The following is a 17,571-nucleotide window of genomic DNA, read 5'->3' on the forward strand; positions in this document are numbered from 1 at the left end:
GGTATATCTCCTACTAACGTCTTTCATACTTAATTTTTTTTACTTATGTATTTATCTTTAAAATAACAGATCTACCGAATTATCCTATTCATTTCTCTACAATAAGTATGTGAAAATGCTGACTTTGTTACTAGTTTTAATACAACTGTCATGTTCTTTCCAGTAAAAACAGATCTGTAGTTAAATATTTAAAATAAAAAATAACATTAACCATGTCACCTTAGTCTAAGTAGTACGGCCACTGGTTGAATAACCGGTTAATATACCGTATATAAAATTCTACTTTATATCAGACTAGCCTTCAGTCCAGCTGACAGATTCGGTTTACGTCAGCGTTAATCAGCTTCTATGTATCATGGATACATAGAAGCTGCAATGCTAAAACTAAAATACCATCAAAACACATACATTACATTAAAAAGGCCTTTAAAGGTTTATATAGTCTTTAACTACCCAAAAAATGAGCTCTATGACAAGTATGTAACCTTGGCCGTCAAGCAAGGAAGAAATTATTATTTCCTAGCTTTAGGAGCAAGTGGAAAATGTCACTTCTTACTGCAGATATGCTAAAGAGGATGTAAAAAAGTAAAATCTGCGTTGAATAAAACTTGATACTTTTTTTTTTTAAAGAAATTAAGTTCTTAAGAAGAGATTAAGAAATGTATCCTATTAGCCTCAAATCCACAGATTCTGCTGAAAAAAAGCAAACGGTGTTAAAAGAAAGAAGCCTATTTCAACGTACTTAATGCCCCCACACATGCTGAGAGCAAACAGAAATATTTCTTCCTCTTGGATACACCCTTTTTATTCCTAATACAGCTGTATGGAAAAAGACACAGGAGGATTTTACCGTCTGCAGAAAGGAGAAATTGTTCCCATCACTGGAAGATATTTGTCAGCCACTTGCTCATAAGTCAGCACTGTCCATAGACAGGTTAAAACAAGGAAGACTTTTATATAACGTTTACAGCCTACTAGATAAACAGCACCTCAATGTATTCAGTATTCCTAAGTATCTATTGAATTCAAACAGGCATGAAATGTTATACCGCCAATTAAAAATGTTACATATTTTCCAATGTCGTTGAATCGCTCTTCACACTGGAGTTACAGATTTTGTTTGTAAAAGATCATGGTGAAACTGATTTGTTACATATCATAATCGATCCTAACAGATCCCCTTGAGTTGTAGAGGGTCTGTCAAGGTTTCTGTCAGAATTCTGTTTTTACCCGGCAGACTACACTATTCTGTTTGTCAAAAGCACCAACATTAGTACATAATGCACTTTCCTAATATTTTAGCCAAGTACCTCCAAAAGTAGTGGTACGCAACCTTAAATGTAGATATATGTATATATATATATTGTAACTGGATTATTGAACTATAGACAATACTATATATCAGACAGTCGTTACATTATATTGCTGGTATGCTTCTAAAGGTGAAGTTTGAGGGTCCCTTCAAGCAGATCTTAGAAATTTCTAAAGTTACAATAAAATATGTTGTTAGGAAATCACAGCTATAGAGATCAATATAGACCTCCCTAAGTCTAAAGTTGCTGGGTTTGTGGTCAACTCAGCATGCTTGAATATTTTATGGCAAATTGAGACTAGCCTCTTTGTATAGGCTTTATAGTTAAATAAAGCCACCGCGCAGAATAGCCTGGCAAAGGGCTTTTGATATGAAGATTGGTGAGGGCAGCTTGTTTCAGCCCAAGATAATAACCGCACGCCTCAACGTAAGACTCAAAAGAAAAGCCATGCAAAACTGGATTATGTGATGTGAGAAGCTTAAGCTGCAGAGCTTCAAGAAACATGAAAGTCTATATTATCATTAAATTTACTTCTAAAAGACTTAGTATGGAAGAAGGGGTGCCCAGGATTAAACTGGAGAAACTTCAATTGCCTAAGGAGGAGGGGGCCTAGCTTTGCCTAATGCTTGGGTGTATTATTTAGCTGCCCAATGTCAGCATTTCTGGGGGTGGGAGCAGGAGGAGACCTGGGGGTCCAGTGCGCGCATCCTATCGCATCTGGGGGGGGGGGGGGAATCCGCTGGCAGGACTGGAAGCACACAGCTATAGAAAACTGGCGAGTACTCGACCCACCCTGCTTCTCATACATAAGGTGTGGTGGCAGCGTAAGAAATTGTTGGAGATAGGAGAGTGTACTAAATATACCCCACTCTGGAGGAATACATATCTGGGGGAAATGGGCAAATTGGAAGGGATGCAGGGATGGGAGCAGCGAGGTATAATACGATTGAGTCAGTTGTACGAGGGAGGCATACTCAAGTCCTTTCAGCAGTTACGGGAGGAGTTCCAGTTGGATTCCCGCATGTTCTATCAGTACCTGCAGATTCGGCATACTGTGCAGACACAAGCGGCCAGTGTAGACATGGCGATCCATGCCACCGGAGTGTTGGAACATATTGCTAAAGCAGTAACGTCAAAGGGATTAATTTCATTGGTTTATCGCAGGTTGCTGTTGGAACATCTGGGAGATCCTATGGCACCAGACAAAGCTGCATGGGAAAGAGATGTGGGTCCTATGTCTACAGACCACTGGGAGGCGGTATTGGCGGCATCATGTACTTTGTCCATAAATGTAGCACAACGGAGATCAGAGTTATTTCTGATACATAGGGTGTATAGGAGCCCATGGGTTCTGAAACAAATGGGATTAAGGGCAGACGCCAGGTGTCCTAGGTGTCCGGAAGAAAAGGCAGACATCCTTCATATGTTCTGGTCCTGCGGGAGATTGGGGGCCTTATGGACGGAAATTACAGAGTTAATGGGCCGAGTGTTTGAGGTACAGATTCCATTGGATCCAGTGGTAATGCTGCTGTGGTATGTCGGGGATTTGGAGGGGGATAGGATGACAGGGCTGGCAATTGCAAAAATACTATACCAAGTTAGGAAGGGAATAGCAAAGCACTGGCTGGATGGGGAGCCACCCTCGAAGCAAGAAATTATAGGGGCACTTAATTCTCAGGTTCTGATGGAATATAGGATATATTCCAAGAGGGGGTCCAAGACTAAATTTGAAAAACAATGGGCTAGGTGGATTGATCACTCTGGGTGTGCTTCCTCGGAACTTATGACGCTACGTGCGCTGGTCGCACTCTAAATGGTTCTAGGGTTCAAGGGAACACTAAGGGCGCGGGGGGCAAGGGAGCAGGGAGGGCCAGGTCACACATTCAGGAACAGAGCCACTGACGGTTGCATACATGCGGGGAGTTGGAGGAGGATGGGGGATGGAAATGGGAAGGAGAAAGAGATACTATAAAGAAGATTGTAACGGGAAGGCCGGCTGGGGGATACAGGGGGGAGTTGGGGGGAAGGGATTGTTTTGTTGGAAATAAATGTTTGGGTCTTTGGAGAGATGCTTTCACAATGTATGAAAATGTATAATGACCTGTATTGATGTGAAGTTTGTTGAATAAACTTGAACTGATTAAAAAAAAAATATTTACTTCTAGAAACATTTGCATTATGTTTTCAGGTTATTGTGGACACCAACTTTTTGTTCTAGAAATTCCCATGTAAGAGGAAACCACAAAATAGGCAAATCTCACTGTATTGTGTATTAGCCCAGTTTGAGCTCAGTTTACTATTTGCTTGGTGGAGTATTGTAAATCCCTAAATAGTAATACAATCGTGTCCACATCACACTAGCCTTTAAAACGGGTTTTGAAAAAACACGCGAAGCCACAAGAACATATGATTTAAGATGAATTATTCCTTGGGGCTCTGCAGGGATGAAAGGAGGTGATGAATTCACTGTACTACATGATAGAAAGAAAACTATTCAAAAAAGTTCTCTTTATAAAAAAAAAAAAATAATTCTGACCAGCTCCTGGAGTGGTTGAACTGGCTGCTAAAGTCAACAGAATTCTGCACACCTCTGTGTTATTGTATTCAAGAACTCGTGATGGAATGAAGACAAATGTTAACTTCCAGTTTTGTTGGCTTGTTTCCTTTAAGACTCTAGTTTAAGACTCTCTAGTTACGTAATAACCTCTTAATAAGTAAATATTATATTACACTGTTGTTAAGAAATTGAAATAAAGATTGAAAAACAAACAATTCCATAAACCACAATTCTCTCATTTATTGTTATTAATGGAATTGATCTAGTTAAAGGGGTTTCTGTACTTTCTGTACACTTGACTGTGGTGCAATACCAGCACAGCGGATCTGACTGGTGCTATATCTAGTCAAACTCCAAAGTGGCTGCGGTGCTCTATGGATCTTTGTTCTTGTGAAGTGGGGGGGGGGGGGGGTTCCAGAAGTTGGATCCCCATTGATCCGACATTGATCCTAGTTCTTAAAAGGACCATCATCAGTGCCCTTTAATTGAGTAAGTGATGAGAAAGTAAAGAAGTACAGCTGGCCTAATTTCCAATTCGGCTATAGACTGTATACGTTTCCCTTTTGCAAGCAATAGACTGCTGTGAATGACTCTATGCAGCTTGTTGATGGGATCTCCTAACAACTGAATGAAATATGAAATTCCTGACTATCCTGCTATATTTTCTGACTGCCCAGCTAGTTATGGTAGGCAAAACCTGGCCTCATAAACCAGCAATATTATTTTATAGTAGACTTCTTAGTGATGCGTGCCATATACCCATGTAACATTAGATTTTGGACTACACATTTGAAAACCTGGCCGCAAGTCCAAATGAATCAATCAATCCAGATTTTTGGTTTTGTTCATACTTTAAACTGCTTATACAATGCTGGAGGTTGAAGAATTTGCTTATTTCCTTTTCTTAGACATTAAGGCCCACAATACTATGGCCTTTTCTATAAAAATGAATGTTTCGACCTGAAACAGGTAGTATAGCAATGGATTAAATATAGCCCGTCCGCATGAATATTCAGAGAACTCAACTTTAATAAATCGGAAGGGGAAGCTGTGCACTGGCTTAACAAGTAGGTTTGTTAAGGTGACTCATCAGCAGATCTGTCTTGTTTACCCCTGAGGCATCAGTTTTCCATTTACACCATAAGCAGCTTCTGCTACGCACCGGCTATTATTGCTTGTATATTTCTGTTGGTTCGCCAATGGCAAACAATAGCCAATAGTACTTGAAAAGTGAAGAATACGGAGTCTGAACATTAATGAGTCCAATTTCCATTACGCATTCATTGCTTGTGTAGATCAAATTGCTTTTCATCGTTATATTAAATATTAATTGCACTGCAAGACACTTTCATCCTGCTGCTTTCTTCCACAACACACTTAAGAGAACCAGAAAACAAGTCGCAGACTCAGCGCACCACATCAAAGTGTCTGAGTACCAGAGAACAGCAAAGTAAACTCATTCTAAAGGCAGGACATTCAGTTCTAGAAAGGACAGGTTCACACCTACAGGTTTTGACGTTTTAAATGTATTTATTTTGTAAGAGTTTCATTGAAATGTTTTACGGTAAATACCGTACAGGAAATAAATATCATAGAAAAGGGGTTTGTCATTAAAGGAACATCAAACTATGAACAGCAGTGTCTATTAGCTGTTTGGGACCCATAATGCATGTAGTGTGAAGGAAAAAGCGGAGAGAAGATAAAAAAAGGAATGGGGGCAGGAGCGAGTAATCTCAAGAGGCCTTTGTCCATAAGGAAACGATGGAAACGATCTGCCTCTTGGAGGTGGTTTAATGTTCCATACACATTTCTTGCTAATTTGAGAAAACCAGCGTTGGAGAGACAAGGTGGAGGGTGTAGTGTTTTGTCACTTTTTGTTTTCAAAGATAAAAAACAATACATTGATATAACACATCAATACATTGTTTCTTAGCCAGTTGAGAACCACACAGTTTTCGTCAAGTCTAAAAACCAAAAACGTAATCATAACTCAAAAACCACAGCACATACTAACCTTCGCGGTGTGTTCAGGTTATAAAGCAGTTGATGCAAATGATCAATTAACATGATGTTTCTATGTTGTTTTGATACAGTTTCAAAGCGTTTTCTATGAATATGACAGAAAACAACTGTGTTCTAAAACAGTAAAATAAACATAAATGGGAAATGTGTGTATTTTAATAAAAACATGTGTATTTTTATAAGGCCATGTTCAGAGGTGGCGTAATTGCCACAGATTGTCGGTGTGAATTCTGCACAGAAATTCTGTTTTTCAGTACAATACATGTGGATGGGGTATCTAGAACCCCATCCACACATAGCAGAGAAAATCCACGCAGAAATCATAGAACACTGCAGATTATCAAATCAGCAACATGCTCATTCTTTTGTAGAAATGCCATGGATTTTTACCATGGATTTTTACCCTTTGCAACGCAATGGGTGAAATTCACGGCATATTGTAAGCAAAATTCACTATATCAGCATGTAACACATCTGGATTTTACCTTGGATTTCCAGAGTAATCCACAACAAAACACGCCCGTATGAACAAAAGGTTAATTTACACAAGCCAATGCTCAAGAACTAACATTCTCTCCCGATTATTGGCCTGTGCAAACAGGGCAACGATCAGCCGATAAACGAGCAAACGCTTATTCGTCGGTTGATCACATCATTCGTGTCAGCAGCACATCTCCCCGTGTAAACAGAGGATGTGCTGCCCTCAATGACGCAATCTGATGAGGACCAAATTATCGTATTAAGGATCGTTCATCCCCATACAGAAAACATGTAAAAGGGCCTGTTAAGGGGCGTCGATAGACTTGCTATTTGGTCGCTCGACAATTGTTATGGGGGAAAATCTGCCCATGTCAATCAGTCTTTACCCTAATAGCGTTTTTATATGCTGTCCTGTTGCGGTTTTCTGCCAATTCAAAACCTATATGTGTGAACTTAGCCTAACAGCACACGGTTTAAACATGTTAGTTAATGCAGGCTCTTCTAAACATGAATGGATAATTTTACAATGTTTCTGAAGGAGGAGTCACTTTCCATACAATCCTCTCCATATTTCAACTTGTTCGACAAACTTCTGACATGTCATAGTGACATGTCAGAAGTTGTGATTGGTGGGGGCCCGAGCACTGAGACCTCCACCAATTGCTAAAACAAAGCGGCAGAGGTGCTCACACATGTGAGCGCTCAGCCGCTTCGTTTCTGTTTGGCTTTTTCCGGAAATCAATTTATCGGCGGGCTCAATAGAAAATCTTAATCTTTATCAGCTATATCATGATGTTGACTACGCTATTGATTCCGTCAAAACGACGGAGCCCTTGCACAACAGAGACAAACGGAAACCATTGGCACCGGATCCATCACCATTGAAATCAATACCTATGGTTTCCGTTTGTGTCAGTCAGGGCTCCATTCTGACGGAAAGCTCAGACGGAACGTTAGATTAGAGCCCTGACGGATATGTGAACGAAGCCTTACTTGTCCATAAATGTATATACATCTCAATATCAGACAGACACTAACTGTAGTAGTAGTACTAGAATAATTATAATACTAAGCACAAAAATTGTGCACCAGAGTATTTTAAGATGGCTTAGTTTTAATGGGTGATTCCCCCTACCCAACCCAACCAGATGGATGTCCACATAAATATATGGACATTGCTCTGAGCACTCAATTTTCATATAGACATGGGCAAGAATAGAGACCTAGAAATCTTTGCTGTCCCATGCGATGATGTTATTTTTATTACTATAATTTACAGTATAAGCTAATATCGAAGCAAAAAAAAACCCACTGTATTGTGGGAATCTTTTTGCAAGTCGAATAATTCTTGAATCTATCAGATCTAATTACTATGACCATATACATAGAGTGACCATCACTATAATCTGATATCCACAAAAATTGCCACAATCCATAGAGCAGTGGTCGCCAACCTGTGACTCTCCAGCTGTCGTAAAACTACAACTCCCAGCATGACTGACAGCCACAGGCTGTCAAGACATGCTGAGAGTTGTAGTTTTGCAACAGCTAGAGAGCCACAGGCTGGATATTAGTGCCATTTATCTAGACAAGATTCTATTGCAAGTTATAACTGTAATTTAACAGCCACACTAAACACCTTTTTAAAAGAAAATTAAAGAATTCGAAACGTAGAATTAGGAAGATTGTTGTAACCGGCTCCAAAAAGCCTTGTACAAGATAATGATAAAGCAAATCCTTCCTCATTGTAAATATTCTAACATGATTTCCCATAGACTGTACATAATTCACATACTACATAATTATCAGGAATTTCTCCATGCTGCTAGATCTCAATCTACATGGAGTCTCATGTCCCAGATGGGCACTGCGGCTATCAATCTGTGCAGCGCCGAATTCACACCTGACCAGTTTCATTACTGTGCTTCTTAGATTTATTAAATTTGCCATACCAGATTGCCTGTAATAGGAAGAATCAGGCCATAGTTATTAAACGTGACAACAGCACAGTAAATTTCATTATGCAAACATAATTATGTTTAGTGACAACAAAGCTACTTATTAATTCACTCGCCCTCCTAGCAGTGTGTGCAGCTTGGATGTGCCCTGTAGTTATTAGACAGAGATGCGCGGTGCAGATGTCTACCCATCATCACGCAGCGAGCAGAACTGATTAACGGCACAACACAATTTATATCAAGGAACGTAAGACAGAAATGTTGAAGCAACAAAGTTATTCATTGCCTTAAACACCTACAAGAGCTATATGCCCAAATGAATGAACTTGTAGGCAAACTACGGATGGAGTTAATCTTCATTTCTGACAAATGAGGTTGTTTTATTTTAAAGCGTAGGCAATTTCTGAAATGACAATGGCTGCGTCATACTTACAGCAAACTAAGATCCGTAGCGGTATTGAAAACGCAGTAGCATATTATGCTGCCCAAAAGGGGAAAACCGGACCGTGTATGGGCAGCTATCAAGATCAAAGCCACTTGATATCATTTATTTTATCTCAATTATGCAATGTTTCCCATTTACACAGAAAATAGAATAACTGGACCTCTGCATCATATTTCACTCTCCATAGGCATTGTGGGGGCAAATAATTGGCACCAGATAAATAAGTGTAATGGCATCAAATGGGCAAACTTATCACTGCTATGCTTTATAAAGCACTAACTGAACTGGTAGATCAGGGGCAAGGCTGAAAACCCCCAATATGATCAATCACCTTTTTCAGCAGACATCAGTTAGTCGGCGGCCATCAGGAACTATCATGCTCAAAAAATGTACAAATGAGGATTGCCCAAATTATTTTTCTAATATGTATTAGCAATGAACCAATTTTGTGTTATAATAATGTAGGTGAGATTCAGCTATCTCATATTGTTTCTGAACATACATTTTGTTTAACCGTTTAATGTTACTCTTTTATCGTAACTAGTCCAAAAAAAAATTTCCCGCCTTTTTTGTTGAAGAGAAATAAATTAGAAAAATAATTAGAAAAAGTGACTGCACTCATTGATGGGGAAAACAGTTCTGATCTATAGAGTATTTTACTAGTAGGAGTGATTATCCTTGACCAGAGCCATTAAATAGGACACGTTACAATTAAATTAAATGACCTGAGACCACTTTGATTGCAGCATGGATGGCTTTAGAGAAGAGAAAGTCTGGAAATAAGCTGGGAATACCCATGTAAAGGAACTAATTCAAGAATATTTGGCTTTAAATGACATATTACACCATATATTTTGATCTTTGCTCTTAAAGCCCACTTGTATTTAAGAACAATCCCCAAATAAGTGTGCCAACCATGCTCTTAAGGGAATGTAGTGGGTTGGCACCTGCTAGTTTTAGTTTATCAATACAAGTGGTCTGCCTGGCTGACTGGAAGAGTGTTTCTGCAGCTAAGGCTTCGTTCACATCTGTGTCAGGGCTCCGGTCCGACGGAGCTTCCTGTTAGAACGGGACCCTGACTGAAACAAACGGAAACCATAGGTTTTCGTTTTCATCACCATTGATTTCAATGGTGACGGATCCGGTGCCAATGGTTTCCGTTTGTCTAAGTTGTGCAAGGGTTCCATTGTTTCGACGGAATCAATACCGTAGTTGACTGCGCTATTTATTCAGTCAAAACTACGGAACCCTTGCACAACTGAGACAAACGGAAACCATTGGCACCGGATCCGTCACCATTGAAATCAATGGTGATGAAAACGAAAACCTATGGCTTCCGTTTGTTTTAGTCAGGGTCCCGTTCTGACGTGAAGCTCCTATGGAAAGTCAGAACGGGACCGTGACGACGCAGATGTGAACGAAGCCTAATACTCCAGCTTAAATGATTGACATAAATTATTATTATATATTGTTATAATGTAATTTTTCATAGTAAATCGTTATTTTGTATGGCAGCCAAATATATGAACGTTATTCAAGTTTTTATTGTATTTTTCTCCTTTGTTGGTTCTGGGAATTTATTACTTTTGTGGACTACTTTTTCATCACTTGTTTGAGCAGGATTCCAGTCTGACCAGTAATCATTGCATTTTTATCTAATTTAAAGGAATTCTCCAGATTTCTCCAAATAATGTTTGTTGAAATAAACAAGAACAAATCTCAGTGACCATCACTTAATGGAGCTTGCTGTATCAATGAAGTTAGGAGTCTTTACTCCAGAAGACAATAATGTAATATATAAGTGTATATTATTCTAATGAAATCACACCCAAAATAAAACCTAATTACTGCATAAAATATTTCTAATTACAACTGTTCTAACAATTGCTTTCAGTAAAGGCTATTTCTATATACAATGTTTTTTTTTCTTTTTTCATAACTTTTTTAAATGAATGCTGATTTCTTGGATTTTGGAACTTCACCATAATAACAGCAATGGCTGACATCTTTAGTATATAGGTTTATGTAAAATCTAGCCTCGGTGACTCCTTACTTCTCCTTCCCTAGAATTATCATATATTTATTCTTGATTTACCCAGGATAATCAGCACTTTTTATTTCACCACCCACCATTTTCTATATGCCCATCATCTCGGTAACAGTTTTCTCTTCTATTTATGCAGAAAATACAATAAGACTACCTCAGCTCCTATTGCGAGACATGCATGTTGGTGATTAATCAGCCCCCTGCCAGAAAAGGGGTTGTATAACATTAACCCTTGTCAAAGAGGCAGCTGTACAGTCGTCTATTCTGCCTACTGCCACGTGAAGGAAGCTTTGCTTTGTGAATTAAACAATTTGGTTCCTTAAAGTGGGACAGAAAAATAGTGAGATCAGTTAAAAAGGCTCCAAAAATATTATCTCTTAAACAGGTTTTCACGTATAACCACTATATGAGCTGTATTACAAAGAAGAGCAACCCTTATACATTTTTGGCGTGGAAAGTCTATTTAATACGTGCATGATATGTTGGTAAATTTGGGAGCAGTGGATCATTATTGTTCCTCAGATACCTGTCAAATGTCCTTTATTTGGGGTGGACCCATATCCCTTGTAAACCTTGTGTATAAGTACAAGAAAGTAAACAGAATACATACAAACCTCTTTTTTAATTGAGAAATGGGCCCATTTGCATGCCAGCTGAGATACAGATGAACCTTTTGGCACGTTGCCAATCTCCACCCCTACTAAATAGCGAGTAGACTGAATTGGCTGTAAGCAGTAATGAACCTTTCTGCAACACACAACTATCAAGATATTACTGATGTCATGGCCCCATTTCCATATAGAATATTATCCATAAAAAATATATATAAGGAATATATATATATATAGGACCATACACAGCGCTGCTACACATAAGGATCAGAAGAAGATAGGATAAATCAAAATAGCATTTAATAATAATAAAGGGCTACGCGTTTCAATGCTGAACTAGCGTCTTCCTCAGGCTATATATAGGACAAACAGTGATGCACCTTAAATACACATAGGTATTTAAAAAAATGCCGCCAAAGCAGACCAGCTAGGGAATGACTGTGAAGTCACAGCAAAATTAAAATTATGCAAAGCAGTCTTCAAACATTATAATTTAAAAAGAAAAGAGAAAGTATTTAACAAAGCCGCATACTGCTTCCGGCGGCTTTGTTAAACACTTTCTCTTTTCTTTTAAAATTTGCATACATGTTCTATTGTGTTTTCTCCTTTGAGCTAACTGTTCTATGGGTATGTACTATTTAAGATTTGGTCACTGGTTACGTTTGTGATCCTTTTACCTATAATGTTTGAATACTGCTTTGCATCATTTAAATTTGCTGTGACTTCACAGCCGTTCTCTAGCTGGTCTGATTTGGCGGCCTTTTTTAAAATACCTATGTGTATTTAAGGTGCATCACTGTTTGTCCTATATTTGGCCTGAGGAAGACGCTAGTTCAGCGTTGAAACGCGTAGCCCTTTATTATTATTATTATTATTAATAAATACTACTTTGATTTATCCTATCTTTTTCTGAGCCTTATTGTGTAGCAGCGCCGTGTATGGTCCTATATATATATTGTTTATATATATTTTTATGGATAATATTCTTGACATTTGGGTGTGATATCGCTTACCACCGGTTGGACCGTGACAGCAGCACACTCACTGGATCCACAACCACCATAGGTGAGCAGAACCCTGTCTCAACCTTTCTATTTATTCTCCCTGAATTTACCTGCACTATGTGGCACTGTGCTTTTTTTATTTTTCACAGTATTTCCATTTCCATCTAGGAAGAGACTTGACACTGCAAGCAAACCCTCAGAAACAAATTGTAAAAACAATGTAATACAGGACTACTGCAACTTGCTATAAATACAAAGAAAAACATATTACAAGGTGGAGTTACCCCAGGCTAAGGACACCGTTGGGGTCTTTTTTTTTTTTTTTATTATATGCATTTATTTTGTGATAAAAATTACTTTTGATCAGAACTGAGCTTAGAAGATCACCCTGGAGCACATAGGTGCCGGTGCAGGCCAAGTTGTCAGTGCAACTCACTGACGGAATCAACTATGAATGCGATTCTGCAGGTTCTATGTACCGTGATGTATAGAAACTGCAGAAGTGAAACGATGCATTTTTAAAAAAAATAAAATTAAAATTACAAAAGTAATTTTTAACACAAAATAAATGCATTTCATTAAAAAAAGAAAAAGACCCCAAAGTTGTCCATAGCCTTTAAGTCCTGTAATAATACTGTATCCTGCAGCATGATAACTGTATTATACTAGTTACTAAAGCAATGTCTGTGTCAGCACTATCTTACAACAATACACTAATGTTGGTCACACTTTAATGACCTAGACATATAAAGATATCAGATTAAATCTTACGTTGTCTAATGCACCATACTGTTATCACCAGGAAACATTTGTTTGGATTGTCTGTTCAGCAAATTTAATAAAGAATGAGGCAGAGCGTATGTATCATAGAAGATAATAGAATTTTATCAGAATTTGTATAGCTTCATAGCCTTTTGCAGATCACTGGAGAGCAATCATGCAGTCATGTGTAATTTATGCAAAGTATTCATTACTCAGTACTTATAGAATACTAACATATTCTGCAGCGCTGTACAAAGTATGCAGAGAAATATAAATCCTATAATTATAATGAAGACAACCTGCTGCCAGGATTGCCTTTATTTAGATTAGGGGTATACAATGCCCTGTATATGCCCAACATCCTCTATGTGCTCATTAAATACCCCCTTTGAGTGCCAATCAGGTCTATGCGAAAATATGTTATGCGAACCCGCTCTTCATACATGTTTTCCCACAGGATATACCATAAATGTCTGATAGGGAATAGGGATCATCAAACTCCGCTCCACCAGGTGGTGCAGCTACATCACGCCGCATCCAGGCAGAGATAGAATGGAGAGGTGGCCAGCCATCTACCTATTCAAGTCTATGAGTGTTACAGAAACAGCCGAGAAAGCTTTTTATATTGATCATAACTTCCATCTATTAATGTTTTTTATTATAAGCCATATTCCAAGTATATTTCCAACAAGACAAACATCTTTTGCACATTCCCTAAATAATTTGGGCCACTGTTACATTAACTCCATGCCACTCTTATATACCACCATGTACATTTTCTATTTTACAATGTTTTTGGACTGTTTTTGAACCTCCACCGAGAAAATGCTGCCAGTCTTAAAAACGGGCACTACATAGTAGATTTATGACTTTTGGCCAAATAACATTGTTCTTCAGCTGCTCCCCATGGAAATATATGGAAGTCACTAGCTGCCAATGCATCCCTTTCAAGTGTACTCATGTGTCTCAGCAGTACGCTTGAACTCACCCCAAGGTTAGCATGTTCAGTACAGACTGCTGAGACTAATCCTGATTGTAACAAATGGCTCTGCCACTTACCACTCCATTACCTTCCTCTGGGCATTTTCTTGTCCAGGCTGCTATTTAGACTATCTTCAAGAAGCAGTAATGGATTGGCGTGCAGATCACTCAGAACCAACAAGAAGTGTGATCTCCGATTACCGTACTAGACACCACTCAATGACATCTCCACGTAATACTCAATGGCGCATAGTGCACAGTATACAATGAAGATTGTGCAAACTTTATAGCAACATATATTGCTGCCAAATTCATATACCAGTAATGAAAGATTACTATATCATAATGCTTAACTAATAAATGTATCATAATAATATAACGCATAGCTATGGAAAATATCCTTTGACATCTCTGTAAATAATATTTGTACAATCATCAAATTCTGATGCCCGAGCCTGACGATTATACAGAAATAAGTGGGCTATGTACTCCTGCGCCAACCACTGATTGACATGGACAGCTCACTTTCTCACTATAAAGAAGTTCTTCAGCATCTGCAGAGTGTATTATACATTTCCTATAACTTTAGACAGGAAGCTCCAGCTAAGGCCTCGTTCACATTTGCGTGGAGGCTACAATAGGGGCCTCTGTCGCAGATCCGGCCGTGAATACCGGAGACAATAGTGTAGCATGCTGCGTTATTGTCTCCGGTAAAACCACAGACACCCTGACGGAAAGCCGACGGAATCCATTAAAGTCAAAGGGTTCCGTCGGCGGTGTCCATCGTGCTACGAAACCGTTGCTTCCGGCATTCCGTTGTTCTACTCCTCTGACGGAGCAGATCAACGGAATGTAACAACGCAGATGTGAACATGGCCTCAAACATGCCGCAGAGGATACAAATTTAAAGGGGATGATCTTAGGAAGAACATTAAACTGTCTTACATGTGTCCAGACATTACCAAACAATTACATATAAATGAGCAGTACATAGGCTTTTCAATGAGCCGGCACAAGGCAATCTGATGAACTATGAACACAATTTGCGTCCCATAGAAACACGGTTATCACAAAGTTTAATTAACAAGAGGAGACGCTTATAATGGGCATCAAAGATCACACGACAATCCACCCACACAAGTCACATAGATTGAGAATTAACCCTTAAAATGAGATAAACCAGTGTATTGCTTTGTACATGTACTAATGAACACACAGGTGTCCCATACAGAACACATCAGCAGGTACCCTAAAATACCACTCTCTTATAATATTCAATATTGGGGCAATGTCAGTCCCTATAATATATAACAATCATGTATAGAGACAACAAAGAGAAGTTTGATAAACACAACCCAGTTTACTTACTAGTATATACGCCAATGACATGCATAAGTATAGAGAAATATCCCAGGCATGTGACACAAGCTTACAAATGTCTCACATTGGAGAAGGAATATAGAGATGACAACTATTTGTTTTCATAAACTTTTGTGTGCTGGAGAGTGTTGCTAAATATTGTATGCCTGTGTGGCGCAATGAGGGACATGACTTCAAAAGTTCTTAGCCAAGGAGTCAACAACACAACACAAAAGTTCAAATGTCTCAACCTGTGTTTATGCATATGGCAAAAGTAGATGAGACATTTTTAAAGGTGAAGCGGAATATTGTGAAACTGGGAAAATGTTTGTATTTGTAGAAAAAAATATATTCTCTTATGGAGTGACCAAAGATGATGAAAGTGACTAATAATAATAATAATAATAATAATAATAATAATAATAATAATAATAATAAACAGAACATGTAAGGAACATCATACAGTAGGTCATTGGGCAAACCCTTTAAAAAGCCATCACATAAACGATCATGTCATTGTGCATCACGGAGCTTCCAATGCCCAGAGCTGCATATGACACCATCAGTGCCCAGCCTGGCAGGTGGGTAAGGACGGCGCCTCACTTACCTGGGTGCAACATACTTTGGAAATAGAAGATGACCAGGACGAAAGATCCTAAGCAAGTGACCAGCACCATCCTGCAGATGCGGTTCATCCTCATCACCTCCATGAGCGCCTGCTTCATAGCGATGTCCTGCCTGCGCCTTGTTCTGCTGTAGGGTGTGGATGTCGCACTGGTGGAAGGGAACTCGGGGTATAGTATGGGTGTTCACATATGAAAGAATGCGGGCACTGTCTGATACAGCTTGCCCCCCTCAGACATTGGCATCAGCAGCTGGTAGTACACAGAGATGCTCCTGCATCACTGGATCAGTCCTGGCTCCAGCCTATGATGTGTCTATAGAATGCTGTCTCCGGTGTGCAGCCTGCTAGTGCCGGGCTCCCGTGTATGCTCCAGGGATGTGCGGTTTGTCTGCATGAATATAACGGTAACGTGGCGAGAGCAGCTGCCAGGCAGTCTGAACACCGGCCGGAGCTGCTCTGACAGCGACGAATGGATGAGGCGAGCCTGACGCCGGGCACCACATCTGGCCCCTCCTTCTTTTGTTTGCTTCTAATAAAATCTAGCTTTAGCACTGCCACCTGCTGTCCAGTGCGCGTAACTGCACATCATCACATTATTCTGTCTGCGCGATTCATCCAGGTTGGCATGATACATGGCGCTCATTGTAGGGAGCACCACTAATGTATAAACTTTTCCGCTGATGCTGCTGTGATCACAAATGTGTCTGTGATAACTGAAACAAATGGTCATTGTTAGAATGTTGATTGAAAGGTTCATAAGATTTTCAAGGAAAAATGATCTAGTCGGCAAAGTGCAGTGGTGCCAGCCTGATTTTTTCTATTATTGAGGACAATTTATACAAAAATCACAGACAGCCAACATTTTTTTTACTGACAAACTGGAAAACCATAATGAATCATAAAGATGAAGAGTAATATATGTCTTATATCTTATAATACTGATCTAAACACGTTAGAAGCATTTACTGTCATCTCAAAAAGAGAATTACAATCCCAATAATCTGTACAAGATTCTACATCTTCAAAAAAAATTACGGACTCATCAATTGTTTTTTTACGGACATTGGCGAAAGTGCTTTATTTTACAGACTCTCCAGGAATTTGCAGACGGGTGGCAACCCTGGCAAAGTATCGTCCACTAAACTGCACCCTGAGGCATCAAGCACCTGGAAAGTAGGGTAATACATTCATATATCCTATTTAACGTATGTGCCATCAACTGCGGCCTTCTAGCAATCTTAAGAGGTGTCTAAAGAATACGGACGCCGCACTTCTTATGGTAAGTAACAAATGGACACACAAGCCGAATAAGGCAGGAAAAATCACTAAACTTCATAGGTGGTCTTCTCCAACGGGAATTCACAGAACCCAGCAGTAGGTTTAATCACAAATATTTATTGTCTTTCC

The 17,571-nt window shown here is 39.1% G+C and overlaps 1 protein-coding gene across 2 annotated transcripts in view; it reads right to left on the minus strand.

The window, feature by feature from the left end:
• Window positions 1-16,670, minus strand: part of LOC142749081 (carbohydrate sulfotransferase 11) — a 182,824-nt gene extending 166,154 nt beyond the window's left edge. The window contains exon 1 of one of the 2 annotated variants that reach the window (XM_075856651.1): window positions 16,162-16,670. In XM_075856651.1, coding sequence (XP_075712766.1) covers window positions 16,162-16,264 — 103 coding nt within the window. In that variant the 5' untranslated portion in view covers window positions 16,265-16,670. Of the gene's footprint in view, window positions 1-16,146 lie in introns of both variants that reach the window. The other variant, XM_075856650.1, reaches the window with a different exon arrangement.
• Between the last annotated feature and the right edge of the window lie 901 nt (window positions 16,671-17,571).

The sequence above is a fragment of the Rhinoderma darwinii genome, chromosome 3 (genome assembly GCF_050947455.1).
Source record: "Rhinoderma darwinii isolate aRhiDar2 chromosome 3, aRhiDar2.hap1, whole genome shotgun sequence".
NCBI classification, from domain to species: domain Eukaryota; kingdom Metazoa; phylum Chordata; class Amphibia; order Anura; family Rhinodermatidae; genus Rhinoderma; species Rhinoderma darwinii.